Source organism: Diaphorina citri, unplaced genomic scaffold (assembly GCF_000475195.1).
Source record: "Diaphorina citri unplaced genomic scaffold, Diaci psyllid genome assembly version 1.1 scaffold729, whole genome shotgun sequence".
NCBI lineage: Eukaryota > Metazoa > Arthropoda > Insecta > Hemiptera > Psyllidae > Diaphorina > Diaphorina citri.
In genome coordinates, this window is record NW_007378162.1 from 81,275 (window position 1) to 93,692 (window position 12,418).

Genomic DNA, 12,418 nt, shown 5'->3' on the forward strand with positions numbered 1-12,418 from the left:
CATTTTCTGCTTGATTCTGTCCTAATGAAGGTTGAACTTAGGGCCAGGATGCTTGATGCAGTCAAATCTTTTTATTTTGCTCTAATGATACCTATTAGTGTTTCCCCAAAAGACCTGTAGTTCACTTTTTACGACTCAGCCCTTTCCCGGCGCCTTTTCTTTTAAATGTTTAAGAAAAATTGTTTTTAAAGCTTCCGTTTCCATATGAGTGCATATTATTTTGAGCATTTTTCTGCTCACAAGCTTTGTTGCTTCACTTAATCTAAATCTTCAAGGAAAATGCTCAAGTGTTTTACCAGTCAATTTTCACTGTATTTTGGTAAAATCTTTACACACCTATCAATGACCTGTTTGCTTACAACATGTACCGTTTTAATTTCGGTACAGATCTTGATAAGTACAAACCAGATGGTAAACACATTGGTTCCTAGATGAATATGCCTGGTTTTGCCCATGGATACTGTAGTAGAGTCGAGATTGCCATCAGTATCCATATTATACCTAGTAACCAATATCAATCGAATATAGTTATAGTGAATGTAAACAATGTAAACCTGTTTTATAGAACTGATAGTGCCAATCAAAAATCGAAAATAATAGAACGAAATAAACAATAGGGATTTTACGGGAGCTTCAAATACTGAAGAGAAGATTGGATATTGGAATCAGTCTAACAGATTTGGATCATCCAAATGGGAAATCTAAAGTTCTAGGCATTATAAAACATTTATAAGACAAGGCGGTCAACTATGGGGAGAATAGTGGAGGTATGTACATAAGTAAAGCATTCCATACACTTTCTGAAAAGTTTCTGGCTTCTGCTTTTGCTTCAAGAAAATCTAGCTAATTCTTAACACTTGTCCAATGTTATCGAGTTACCTACAGGTTAGGTGGTAGAGAACATCTCCGGTGTTAGTCCGACCACCAGAAAGTGTGTGGTGGAAAAACGTCTCGGCTTCCAACTTCAGTCTTCAGACCGTCAGAGTCGTAAACTTTTTCGGCCACGCACGTTCCGATGGTCTGACAGACCTAAGATCGAACACTGTCGCGTGAGTAGCCGGCCTAAAAGGCACATCTGAGGTTGTGGTTATGTACCGGTTTGTGATGAGCTCGGACTAGGTGAGACAGAACATTGTTTCTACAGTTTGGAATGGGAGTGATAACTTAAAAACAAGGCAAGTTTACCAACCTTGCCTTCCCCAACCCGGTACATAACCAGAACCTGAAGTTCTACCAATCACACAATCCTATACCTAAGTAAAGCATTCCATACACTTTCTGAAAAGCTTCTGGCTTCTGCTTTTACTTCAAGAAAATCTAGCTAATTCTTAACACTTGTCCAATGTTATCGAGTTACCTACAGGTTAGGTGGTAGAGAACATCTCCGGTGTTAATTTTGTCTACTGGTTGTGTTACATTCAAGAGTGTATTACAAAGGTATTCCTCTAAAACAAATCTTTCGTCGATGGTTGCCATCGAATCCAGGACCTTCTGCATTGCCAGAGAGCACGTTACCGCTGAACTAACCGTCCTCCAGGTTATAGTTCTCTATTAGACTCGTTTGTCGGTATATGTTCAAAAATTTTCGACATTTTCAGTATTAAATCTCTGAAAAAGTAGAGTGCCTACGTCACTGACATTAAAATAAAATAAATAAGTAAAAATGCTGACTGACTATCTAAAGTTGCCATCCAATCCAGGACCTTCTGCATTGCCAGAAAGCACGTTACCGCTGAACTAACCGTGCTCCAGGTTATAGTTCTCTATTAGACTCGTTTGTCGGTATATGTTCAAAAATTCTCGACATTTTCAGTATTACATCTCTGAAAAAGTAGAGTGCCTACGTCACTGACATTAAAATAAAATAAATAAGTAAAAATGCTGACTGACTATCTAAACCAGCCATTCTTAACCTATGGTCCGTGGACCACTAGTGGTCCGCGAGAAGGTTTCAGGTGGTCCGCGAGAGGTGAGTAAGGAGAACAACTTTAACTTCCCCTACTTTTTATAAAAAACAAGAAGTAGAAGAAGAAAAATGTTTGAAAATAAAGGGTTGCATGTTGTTTTTGAAATAGCCGGTTAACCCTTCTATATATTTCCTATCTTCCTATACTCTGTGCTGAGTGTTGTCCCTCTTCTTGAATATCATCTGCATTTCCCAAAAAATGCATTGGCGTCTACTGTAGATTCAAATTTGTAATTTGGGCGAAATTTGGTACAAGTAACTGAACTTTCATATTTCCTATACTCTGTGCTGAGTGTTGTCCCTCTTCTTGAATACCATCTGCATTTCCCAAAAAATGCATTGGCGTCTACTGTAGATTCAAATTTGTAATTTGGGCGAAATTTGGTACAAGTAACTGAACTTTGTCATATCGTTGACTTGCGTTCAACCCATTATTCGACATCTTCTATGTCCCGAGACTCCAGACTCACCATTCCATAGAAAATCTGGTATTAGAAGAACGTTTTTGTAGACAACTCACGCCGATTAAGGGAACTCGTTCACAATCCTTTAGTTTAGAGTTAGATAAGTTATTTTGGTAATCCTTGCAGGGCATCCTAATATTTATCCAGTAAACCAAGTCCGTTCCCAGTTCCTACCTAACACCTCACACATATCAAGCTATCAAAGCTTCATATACTTGGCTACATCAGATTTTTATTAAATTGAAAAACTTCGCTGAAATTTTGAGACACAACCAGGGTTCAAACCGGATCTCGAAGGTTTGACTCCGAGTTTGATCTCAAAGAGATTATACGACTCAAGTTGGAGTCTCGTGTTCTGAGACAATAGGTCTGTGGCGCTGAAGTAGTTGCAGAGAACATCACTTCATTATGCACGAGAATAGTCCGGGAGCTCACATGCTTTTACAGTTCCAGGCAGAAATTTAGATGTTTCTACTAACTCAGTTGATGCCGATTGACTTGTAGTATTTCCACTAGGCATGTGGATTATTTGCAGTCAGCACGTTTTCACTATAATTTGGTACCGCCTTGCCGGTCGTTATTTCCTTTGATTCAAACTGACTTGATTTGGTAAAGCCGTGTTTCGACTCATTCGGCGCCAGATCCGCACACACCCTGGGTTGAAAATTCTGGCATTGTCAACCAAGAGTATTTGACATGAAAACCATAGACTCCCCGGACACTGGTTTTTCCCTCCATTCTCCATTTCAACGATAAAACAATGTTGAAACTTCCAGCGAGAGCCCGAATCAACTCGAAAATAAGCTTGGATCTGAAAAGCAAAACTGAATACGAGACTGTGGACTCTTGGACTATTACTTAGTATGAAATATCCTATGTAGGTATATACACACACCGCACCAGTCCCCACCTTGCAAAAATTACATTATTATTACTTATGCACATTTCTTCTACTTTAGACTTAAACCATTCGTTGCATTAAAAAAATAATATGACCAAATGCAGTTTAGTTGCATCTATTAAGTCATGCACCCCGCGAGTAGATTGCATTGGGAATACGCGATGCGCGATTTTTTTTTTATATATTTCTATCCGATTCGCGTTTTATTTTTACATTGTTTTAATTATTTGAATGTTTAATTTCCGGTATTTGGTGAATTGTTTTACTTTCATTAAAGACTTATCTCCTTGTCGGTTAGTCTGACTATTCCGATTGGATAATAGTAAGATTCTACTTCTGTAGATATACTGAGCAACCGAGTGCATTTTGTATTTCAAATGTGTTATCGTGGGAATCTTGGAAAAAGTGATTTTAAAATCAAATAATCAAATTAAATTCTTACATAATCGCTTGTTCGCTTTATCAGTCAATAGGTATTAATGAACCATTATTTTGACAAATGCGTCCAATCATGGGAACTAAACACGTGATGTAGATAATAAAAATCAATCAAATAATTGGTTTTGAGTATTGAGTTGGTTCAGGATTAATAATTTTATTTGTCATTGGTTCACGGAAATCTCCAAAGAAACCATAGCAACAAAGTTCCCAACGTTTCTCAGCTAGTAAGTAGATACGTAGGTAACCTAAATATTTTAGACAGATTTGTACAAATTTTAGACAGGTTGGTCCTAATACTGTAATTTCAAAGAGCATTTTGCACAAAACTTCCATGATACACGGTGTGTTGTTACTGCATAGAATTGCAGATCCTTCAGCAATATTATACCGAGCGAACCGTACATTCTTCGAACCTTGGACAATGAACACTTTTCTACAATTCTACAATTTTAGACAGGTTGGCCCTAATACTGTAATTTCAAAGAGCATTTTGCACAAAACTTCCATGATACACGGTGTGTTGTTACTGTATAGAATTGCAGATCCTTCAGCAATATTATACCGAGCGAACCGTACATTCTTCGAACCTTGGACAATGAACACTTTTCTACAATTCTACATCCTCTCTGCAAAGTTTGAACGACCTGAGGCGAAAAAGTAAAGTCCTGAAAAACGAGAACTCCTTTCGAGTTTTTACTTTGTTTTACTAGGATAATTTCCGATTACTGTTTAGCAAATGGTCTCAATGTAGACCACATAATATGTGCCATTGTATCTACATAATATGTTTTTGGTGCCTGTACCTTCTCATATTGCGTATAATCGCTGACAAATTTGTTTTCAAAATATGAAATTTATTATAATTTTATTTCAGATAGATACGTAGATCAATTAATCCTTAAGGAAAATGGCTAACAATCAATCTACTCAGATACCTAATACCAGCTGAGTAATGTAGTGTATTGTTATCAGAAATATCAGTGGCGTGAATGAAGAGAATAACGGGGAACTAGGGAAAACTTTCAACCAATTAAATATTGCAAGAAAACGAGGTATTTAATGTGCAATTTTATAAATACATACCTACTTAAACCTACGTCCATACTGACTTACTGGATACGGTTTCACACGACAAATGAAAAAAAAAAAAAAAAAAAAAAAAAAAACACTTCACCTGTAAAAGCTCTTCGAAACCGCGTGACAAAGAGAAGCACAAAAATTATCTGTAAGGGCTTTAGATCTAGAAGAAGTAGGGCCATTCATAGTTTTGTATAACAAGTGTATGCTGTAAATGTCGGGATCTTTGACCATTGGTCTGATGGATTCCTGAAGTATCCATTTGCAGTGAGACACAAGAGTTTCCCAGCACATATCACGTCAAGTCAAGCAACATATTATACAAGCTGAAATCAAAAGAGTAGACCAATGGGTCATTTTAGTTCCACGGTGTAATAATTTGGTATAATCAAATGAGATTTTATTTTCATTGATTAAAGAATACCTGATTGAAGAGTTCCTAACATTCAATATTAACAATATTGGTGCCAAAACGATTTGTGGCACCGAAGAGGAATGAAACGTTTAAGCTCTCCCGTCAAATTGGGTAAAAAAGTAAATTCCAATATAATCATAATCATGCACATTTGATAACAATATTTTTTATGATTAATGATAATAAAAAACAATATTAAAATGTATTATGACTAGCGCACACCTATACATAAACATAAGTAGCTACCTATTTATTGTAAAAACAATAATAAATAATTAATACGACTTTGACACAAATTAATACAATTTGATATTTTAATAAAATGACAACCAAAAAGACTCGTACGTATAGGTATGTAGATATACTCATAATTACCAACAATGTCAAACATAGGTAGAGGAAGGGGTATGACAAGGGATGGATAAGAAAGTCCTTCTATCCAACTTACCCATCCTAGGTCACGTGAAAAAGGCTCACCAAAAGTAACAACGTAAGCATTAGTAAGTGATCTACCAAAGTATTATGCTGAAGAAATTATAGATTCAACGTAAAATACCCCTGTTAATTGCATACCTAAGATGAAGCTCGAGTAAGTTGAAACCTCACTCTTCAGTGCTGAATCAGAAATGAACAAAAGAAAGCCTTTTGTCTTCACAGGTATACAAACTGACTGCTGGACCACCTAATAACAAAACCACTTTGCCTGGTTAACTTTATAAGTAGGCACTCACCTACGTCTTTTAAGGATCTAAAGTTTTGGCCTCTTTAAGTTAAGGTATTTAAGGCCGGCCACTCACGCTCCGCTTGTCGGATAGAACTAGGTCTCTCCGACCACCAGAAAGTGTGTGGTGGAAAAACGTCTCGGCTTCCGACTTCAGTCTTCAGACCGTCTGAGTCGTAAACTTTTTCGGCCACGCACGTTCCGATGGTCTGACAGACCTAGATCGAACACTGTCGCGTGAGTAGCCGGCCTAAAAAGCACATCTGAGGTTGTGGTTATGTACCGGTTTGAGATGAGCTCGGACTAGGTGAGACAGGACATTGTTTCTACAGTTTGGAATGGGAGTGGTAACTGAAAAACAAGGCAAGTTTACCAACCTTGCCTTCCCCAACCCGGTACATAACCAGAACCTGAAGTTCTACCAATCACACAATCCTATACCTGTGGAACAGAATAGATAATTAAGTTAGCACTTCACAGTGTGATAATGTATAATGGGATTTACGTGGGACGTAAACTCTGATGTACGAGCTACGTGGTTATGTACCGCTTTGATTTATGAGGCAAGAAGTTCTTATTTACTTAATCGACATGAAAAAAGCGAATAAATTTCAACTCAAGTCAATTCTTCATACGCTGTTATACTGGTTCAATGTAAACTCTTGTAGAGCGCAGAACTTCACAAGAAGAGATTATGAAAGTTTTGTGGAACAATATCCTGTGATGTTGGGCATCTAATCAGAAATCAAGAAGAAAATTAATATTATTTATCAAATTAAAGGTGTTTGACCAGATATTATTATCATTTCAAAGGGGTTAATTCTACTTCGGTGTTGATAGCTTTTTCTCCATTAGACATTATTGACCGCAGTAGGACAGAAGTGTTTTCTGGTGAACACTCTTTGATCTACGGGTAAGCTGCAGGCCCTTGAAAACTGTAGTTTTCCTTTTTTTTATTTTTCTCATGTCCAGTTACATTTCCATTTCCCAGGCACTTCTACTTACCTAGTTTCAGTATTGTTATGTCAGACACGCTTCTTTTCGGATTAGCGACTAGGGTGATTCATGTAGGACTGTTTTTGTGTCCATCAAGCTAACAGAGGTTGGACTTTTTACTGTGGATTTTTGGACTTGGTAGAAATTCGGTGGCCATTTTCCAGTTCTGTAGTAGGGTCACTTTTACAGCCTGCCCATATTTTTTATTGAAATAATATAAAAAATACTAAGGACCAAAAGGGTAATGAATACCTAGTTTCTATGCTCATATCGCGCCTCATAACAAGTGTATAGGCAATGCGCACAACACGGTGCATATATTTTCTATGTTACAATCAAAGGTCGACAATAATAGAATCGGAGTGGACAAAGGGGTTCATGAATGTGAAAACGCACACCTCACTTTCATACCTATAAAAGATAGATTTTATAGCACGAAAATCGCCATGTATGGTAAATGTTGCTACAGAGATGGTTAAATTTAGTTCCAAAGAAAATCCGATGAAAAAATCCTTAAAATTTCTACAAAATGGAGAATTATTTCTTATTTTATTTATTGTTTTGGAAATTATAAATTTTCAAGAATAATCTTGTAGAATGGGGTGAAAAAGAAAACGGAGAAGAAGAAATAATAAATTAAAAAACGAAGAAAGAGCGAAAAAAGGAACATGATGTATAATTTATTCTGTTGTAAAATTTATTATTGTAAAAATATAAGTAAGAGCTTTCTAAATATTTGGATACGTACATCGTCTGAGGAAATTCAGCAAATAAGAACGTAGAGCTAGTACTTTTTAGATAGTCAGTCAGCATTTTTACTTATTTATTTTATTTTAATGTCAGTGACGTAGGCACTCTACTTTTTCAGAGATTTAATACTGGAATATTATTTATCAAATAAAAGGTGTTTGACCAGATATTATTATCATTTTAAGGGGTTAATTTTACTTCGGTGTTGATAGCTTTTTCTCCATTAGACATTATTGACCGCAGTGGGACAGAAGTGTTTTCTGGTGAACACTCTTTGATCGCCATTGCTGTATCAGAAACCATTAAAGAAAAGATAGAAAAGTTCAAATCAACACATAAACACCCAATAACTCAAGTAGATGTCAGAGGACAGGCTGAAGTCTAGGCGTGTACTATCGTTTTCATTGAGTTCTCAGAAAATTGCCAAGGTGGGAGTACAATCAACAGATATGTCAGAATCAATAACGAATTGCAAAGAGATCGATTTGCTTTATATTTCCAGTGAGGATTTATGGTTTTTTATTGAATTAAGAATGGAATTGATACGAGATCCGTATCTATGTAATTAAACCATTGGTCATCATATCAATTCCAATTGGAGATCATAAATATTGATTTGATTTTAACAGGGCAACTTTCAACATTTCGTCTTTTTAGTTTTCAGATACCTTACAGTTTCATTGTTTCTGCCTTAGTGTGTAGAAATGGCTTAAGCATTGGATTTATAACCAGGAGACTACCGTTTGAATCCCAGCAGCCAGATGCAAATTTCCAACTACCAAGGATTCACAGGATGAAACACAAACAAATTCCTTTCTAAAAGGTATCAAGGTATCTACCAAGAAGAAAATTTTGATAAGATAATTAAAACCTTTTGTGGATATTTTTACACCAACCACAGAAAAAAGAGAAAGTGTAAAACTTTCAGTAGGAAAGTGCATCTGTACAGTGCTGCAAACTGGTGAGCACAATCCGAACCCACAAGAAACTTCGAGAAAAACCGTTTCTGTAGAGAACAATTTGTTGAATTAAAAATGGAATTGATGCGAGATTCGTATCTATGTAATTAAACCATTGGTTATCATATCAATTCCAATTGGAGATCATAAAAATGTTGATTTGATTTTCTTTAAAAGGGAAACTTTCAACACCTCGTCTTTTTAGTTTTCAGATAGCTTACAGTTTCATTGTGTCTGACTTAGTGTGTAGAAATGGCTTAAGCATTGGATTTGTAACCAGGAGACTACCGTTTGAATCCCAGCAGCCAGATGTAAATTTCCAGCTACCAAGCATTTACAGGATAAAACACAAACAAATTCCTTTCTAAAAGGTATCAAGGTATCTACCAAGAAGAAAATTTTGATAAGATAATTAAAACCCTTTGTGGATATTTTTACATCAACCACAGAAAAAAGAGAAAGTGCAAAACTTTCAGTAGAGTGCATCTGTACAGTGCTGCAAACTGGTGAGCACAATCCGAACCCACAAGAAACTTCGAGAAAAACCGTTTCTGTAGAGAACAACTTACATAGTAATCGTTTATTGTAAATTGTATATAATGTGTATTAACAATACAATAAAAATTGAATTGAATTGAATGACCTGTAGTAGCCGCGCTAACTTGGAAGGTGCCGCGTTTGCCTGACAAGTGCTAGGCCGCGTGTTCGACTCCCGCTCGGGCGAACCTTATCCCAACGACTGATTCTCTCCTACCTTGTCGTTCTACTTCGATTTTGGGACGATAAGACCTTGTTAAGGCGCTTTTACAGTGAGGCAACACGAAGCACAATGTTTTTTTTGTGCCTCAGTGTAATTTTGCCTTTACAGTTCCCTCTATTAAACCGAAAAAAGCGTGCCAGGAGGCGCGCGAACGTCAAGAGTTCGAAGCACCGCCCGGCCTATATTAACACGAAACAGAATTTCATCGTTTTTCGGCTACCTAATAATGATAAACCAGCCTAGTTAGCTTACTTGGTAGTGCGTCTGCCTTGTAATCGCTAGGCCGCGGGTTCGATTCCCGCCCGGGGCGGATTTTATCCTGGTGGGATAATGTTCGTTCTCGGAACGGCTGGCTTTCTCCTATCAAAGATGTCTAAGATCTATTTTTTGTAGCAATTTCAATTGATGTAACTTGTGAACAAGTACCCTTTTCTTACCTGGAGAGATTGGTGATGTAAGCAGAACGACCTTTGACCAGATTCCATGTCCTCAGTGTTTTATCTTTCCCGACAGACAATGCAAGCTTTCCACTTGGATGAATGGATATATGATTCACAGCTGAACACAGGAACAATTTGACATTAGTTTCTTTCCCTTCTAACTAACTGTTCACTTTTTTTTTCCTTTCTTTCATAATTATCTTGTTTAAGCCTGCTACCATTCACTAATAACCCACTCTGAGGTTTATAAGTGTAGGGACAAACAGCCCCAAAAGTTGAGTTAAGCTTATACACATCTAGGGATGCCACACATGTTATGGTCACTTCATGTCACTCCAGCAACTTAAATGTGTCTGAGTGTCACAAACATAGTAATGTGTGTGACACATAAATAAAACAAGAGACAGACATACCTAACTGACTAATCTACAAACCTGTGCCTTTGTGAGCTTTCTTGAAAAGTTTCTCCAGTTGCCAGCTTCCCACTCTGAATATTGCAAATAAGTGTGCCTGAGTGTCACAAACATAGTAATGTGTGTGACACATAAATAAAACAAGAGACAGAGGTACCTAACTGACTAATTTACAAACCTGTGCCTTTGTGAGCTTTCTTGAAAAGTTTCTCCAGTTGCCAGCTTCCCACTCTGAATATTGCAATGGACCCGTCATCACTGCAGCTTATCAAATGAGAACCCTCAGGAGTAAATTTCAGACATGTGATGGTTCCTGAAAGATAAAACAGATGATCTGAATATTGGTTTTCTAAAATAAAAGTTTGGGTGAGGGAAAAGAAGGCATATCTTTCTCAAGGAAATACAGGCTCTCCCACCAATTATGTGGGTAAGTAAGTAATACTTGGGTTTAAAAAGTTTTTTTTTTTTGTCTACTGGTGTACTTCTCTTAAAAATTGATATACTTACTTACCTAAGCACATGATTGTATGATTGTGGATCTTAGGGGTAAGTAATACTTGGGTTTAAAAAGTTTTCTTTTTTTTACCTACTAGTGTACTTTTAAAAGTTGATATACCTACTTACCTACCTAAGCACATGATTGTATGATTGTGGATCTTAGTTTATCAATTTGTGGTGAAACATACCTTCATGTTGCATAAGAGCTCCCGATTGTTTCCGTTTCACCATATCATACAACACAACTGTTTCATCTGCCCCACTTGATGCTGCAAGTTTACTTGTTGCTGCCACACTTCTGACACTAGCTGTGTGAGAGTGTGTGACAAATGTTTGAGTGAGAGTGTATTTCTGAAAACATTAAACAAATAGGAATGTACAATAAAGAAATTCAACTTTTGTTTCCCACTATTCACTGAGCCCAATTACAGTACATATTACATTGACCATTTGGCAAAATTTATCTAACTCATGCCTAGGTATGTTCCTCCCTGTATGAACTCCCTTGTCACAAGAACAAGGGGTTTTTAATTATTCTAAGCAATACTTAAATCAAAGCAAACAAAATGTCAAATCGGTTGGGACAGTAGCCTGAAAACTGGGCCTGTCTCCTGTCTCACTTGACCAGGACATTTGACAAGCCTATAGTGATAGTGAAAGTTGTTCACCTACAAAACTCTGATTCCAAGTTACCAATAGAAACTTACATTTTCTTCATCCTCTGATTTGATAAGTTGGTAACCAAGAACAAACTCTTCGTATGTTCCTATCAATATTTCGAAACTATTTTCAGACGTCATTTTGAATCACAGCCAAGGAACAGTTACTACAAGAGCTTTTCAAGTAATTTTCAAGACAAAAATTCAATTTTTACTCTCTATTTTACTGAAAAAATACAGTTTTACGTTTTACAGTTTGCTGTTTGCTCATTTTTGCCCATGCTCGAAAAATTTCAGAAAATATTTAAATTTTCCCGGGGAGGTTTTTGTTTACAAATCGTTTCGTTTCTAATTTTCAAGACAAAAATTCAATTTTTACTTTCTATTTTAATTTTACTGAAAAAATCATAACTGCATAACTGGACAGCAGTTTGCTCATTTTTGCCCATGCTCGAAAAAATTCAAAAAATTTTAATTTTCCCGGGGAGGTTTTTGTTTACAAATCGTTTCGTTTCCGGCATTCCATTGGCAGTGTTGCCAGATAACGAAACTTCAAGTGCGTTTCATACGATGCCATTTTTTCGCCACAAAGGGGGAGCAAAAAAATGCAGGACCAAATTGTGTGCTTGATCTATTGATTTTCGGTTTGTGTGAAAATTCAAAATAAAGAGTTCGATGTTTCTTTTAAAATGTAAATAAAAAAAATGATTGGATCATTAGAAGTAAAAGGATTGGATCATTAGATGTGTAAAATTTGGGTTCCCAAAATCAGTATGTTGAGGACCGCTAGCCTGAAAAGTGCACCGGCGCGCGCAGCGGCAACATCGCATTTCCCCGCATTTTTGAGTCAAGTCAAAAGACGAAAAACGAAAAATAAAAAAAATAAACGCAGTGAAGAGAAGTGAAAAGAGCGGCGTCCTAGCTTTTCGTCATTTAATTCAATCAGCAAGTAAGTACT

At 36.7% G+C, this 12,418-nt stretch overlaps 1 protein-coding gene across 1 annotated transcript; it reads right to left on the reverse strand.

Annotated features, from left to right (window-relative positions):
• Positions 1 to 299: 299 nt before the first annotated feature.
• LOC113468423 (p21-activated protein kinase-interacting protein 1-like) lies at positions 300 to 11,899 on the reverse strand. The gene is made up of 6 exons (XM_026825315.1): positions 11,834 to 11,899; positions 11,509 to 11,669; positions 10,990 to 11,152; positions 10,482 to 10,616; positions 9,888 to 10,008; positions 300 to 501 (listed from the first exon to the last, which is right to left on the reverse strand). Exons 2-6 carry the CDS (start codon positions 11,599 to 11,601, stop codon positions 300 to 302), a joined length of 714 nt encoding a protein of 237 aa, XP_026681116.1. The 5' UTR covers positions 11,602 to 11,669; positions 11,834 to 11,899.
• Between the last annotated feature and the right edge of the window lie 519 nt (positions 11,900 to 12,418).

Bases quoted from the DNA above. Each gene is read 5' to 3' on its own strand.
- LOC113468423 (XM_026825315.1), bottom strand. From the start codon at position 11,601: ATGACGTCTGAAAATAGTTTCGAAATATTGATAGGAACATACGAAGAG. The intron at 11,153-11,508 runs GTAAGTTTCTAT...TAATGTTTTCAG, and splicing joins AATCAGAGGATGAAGAAAAT to AAATACACTCTCACTCAAAC. The intron at 10,617-10,989 runs GTATGTTTCACC...TTTATCTTTCAG, and splicing joins AGCTCTTATGCAACATGAAG to GAACCATCACATGTCTGAAA.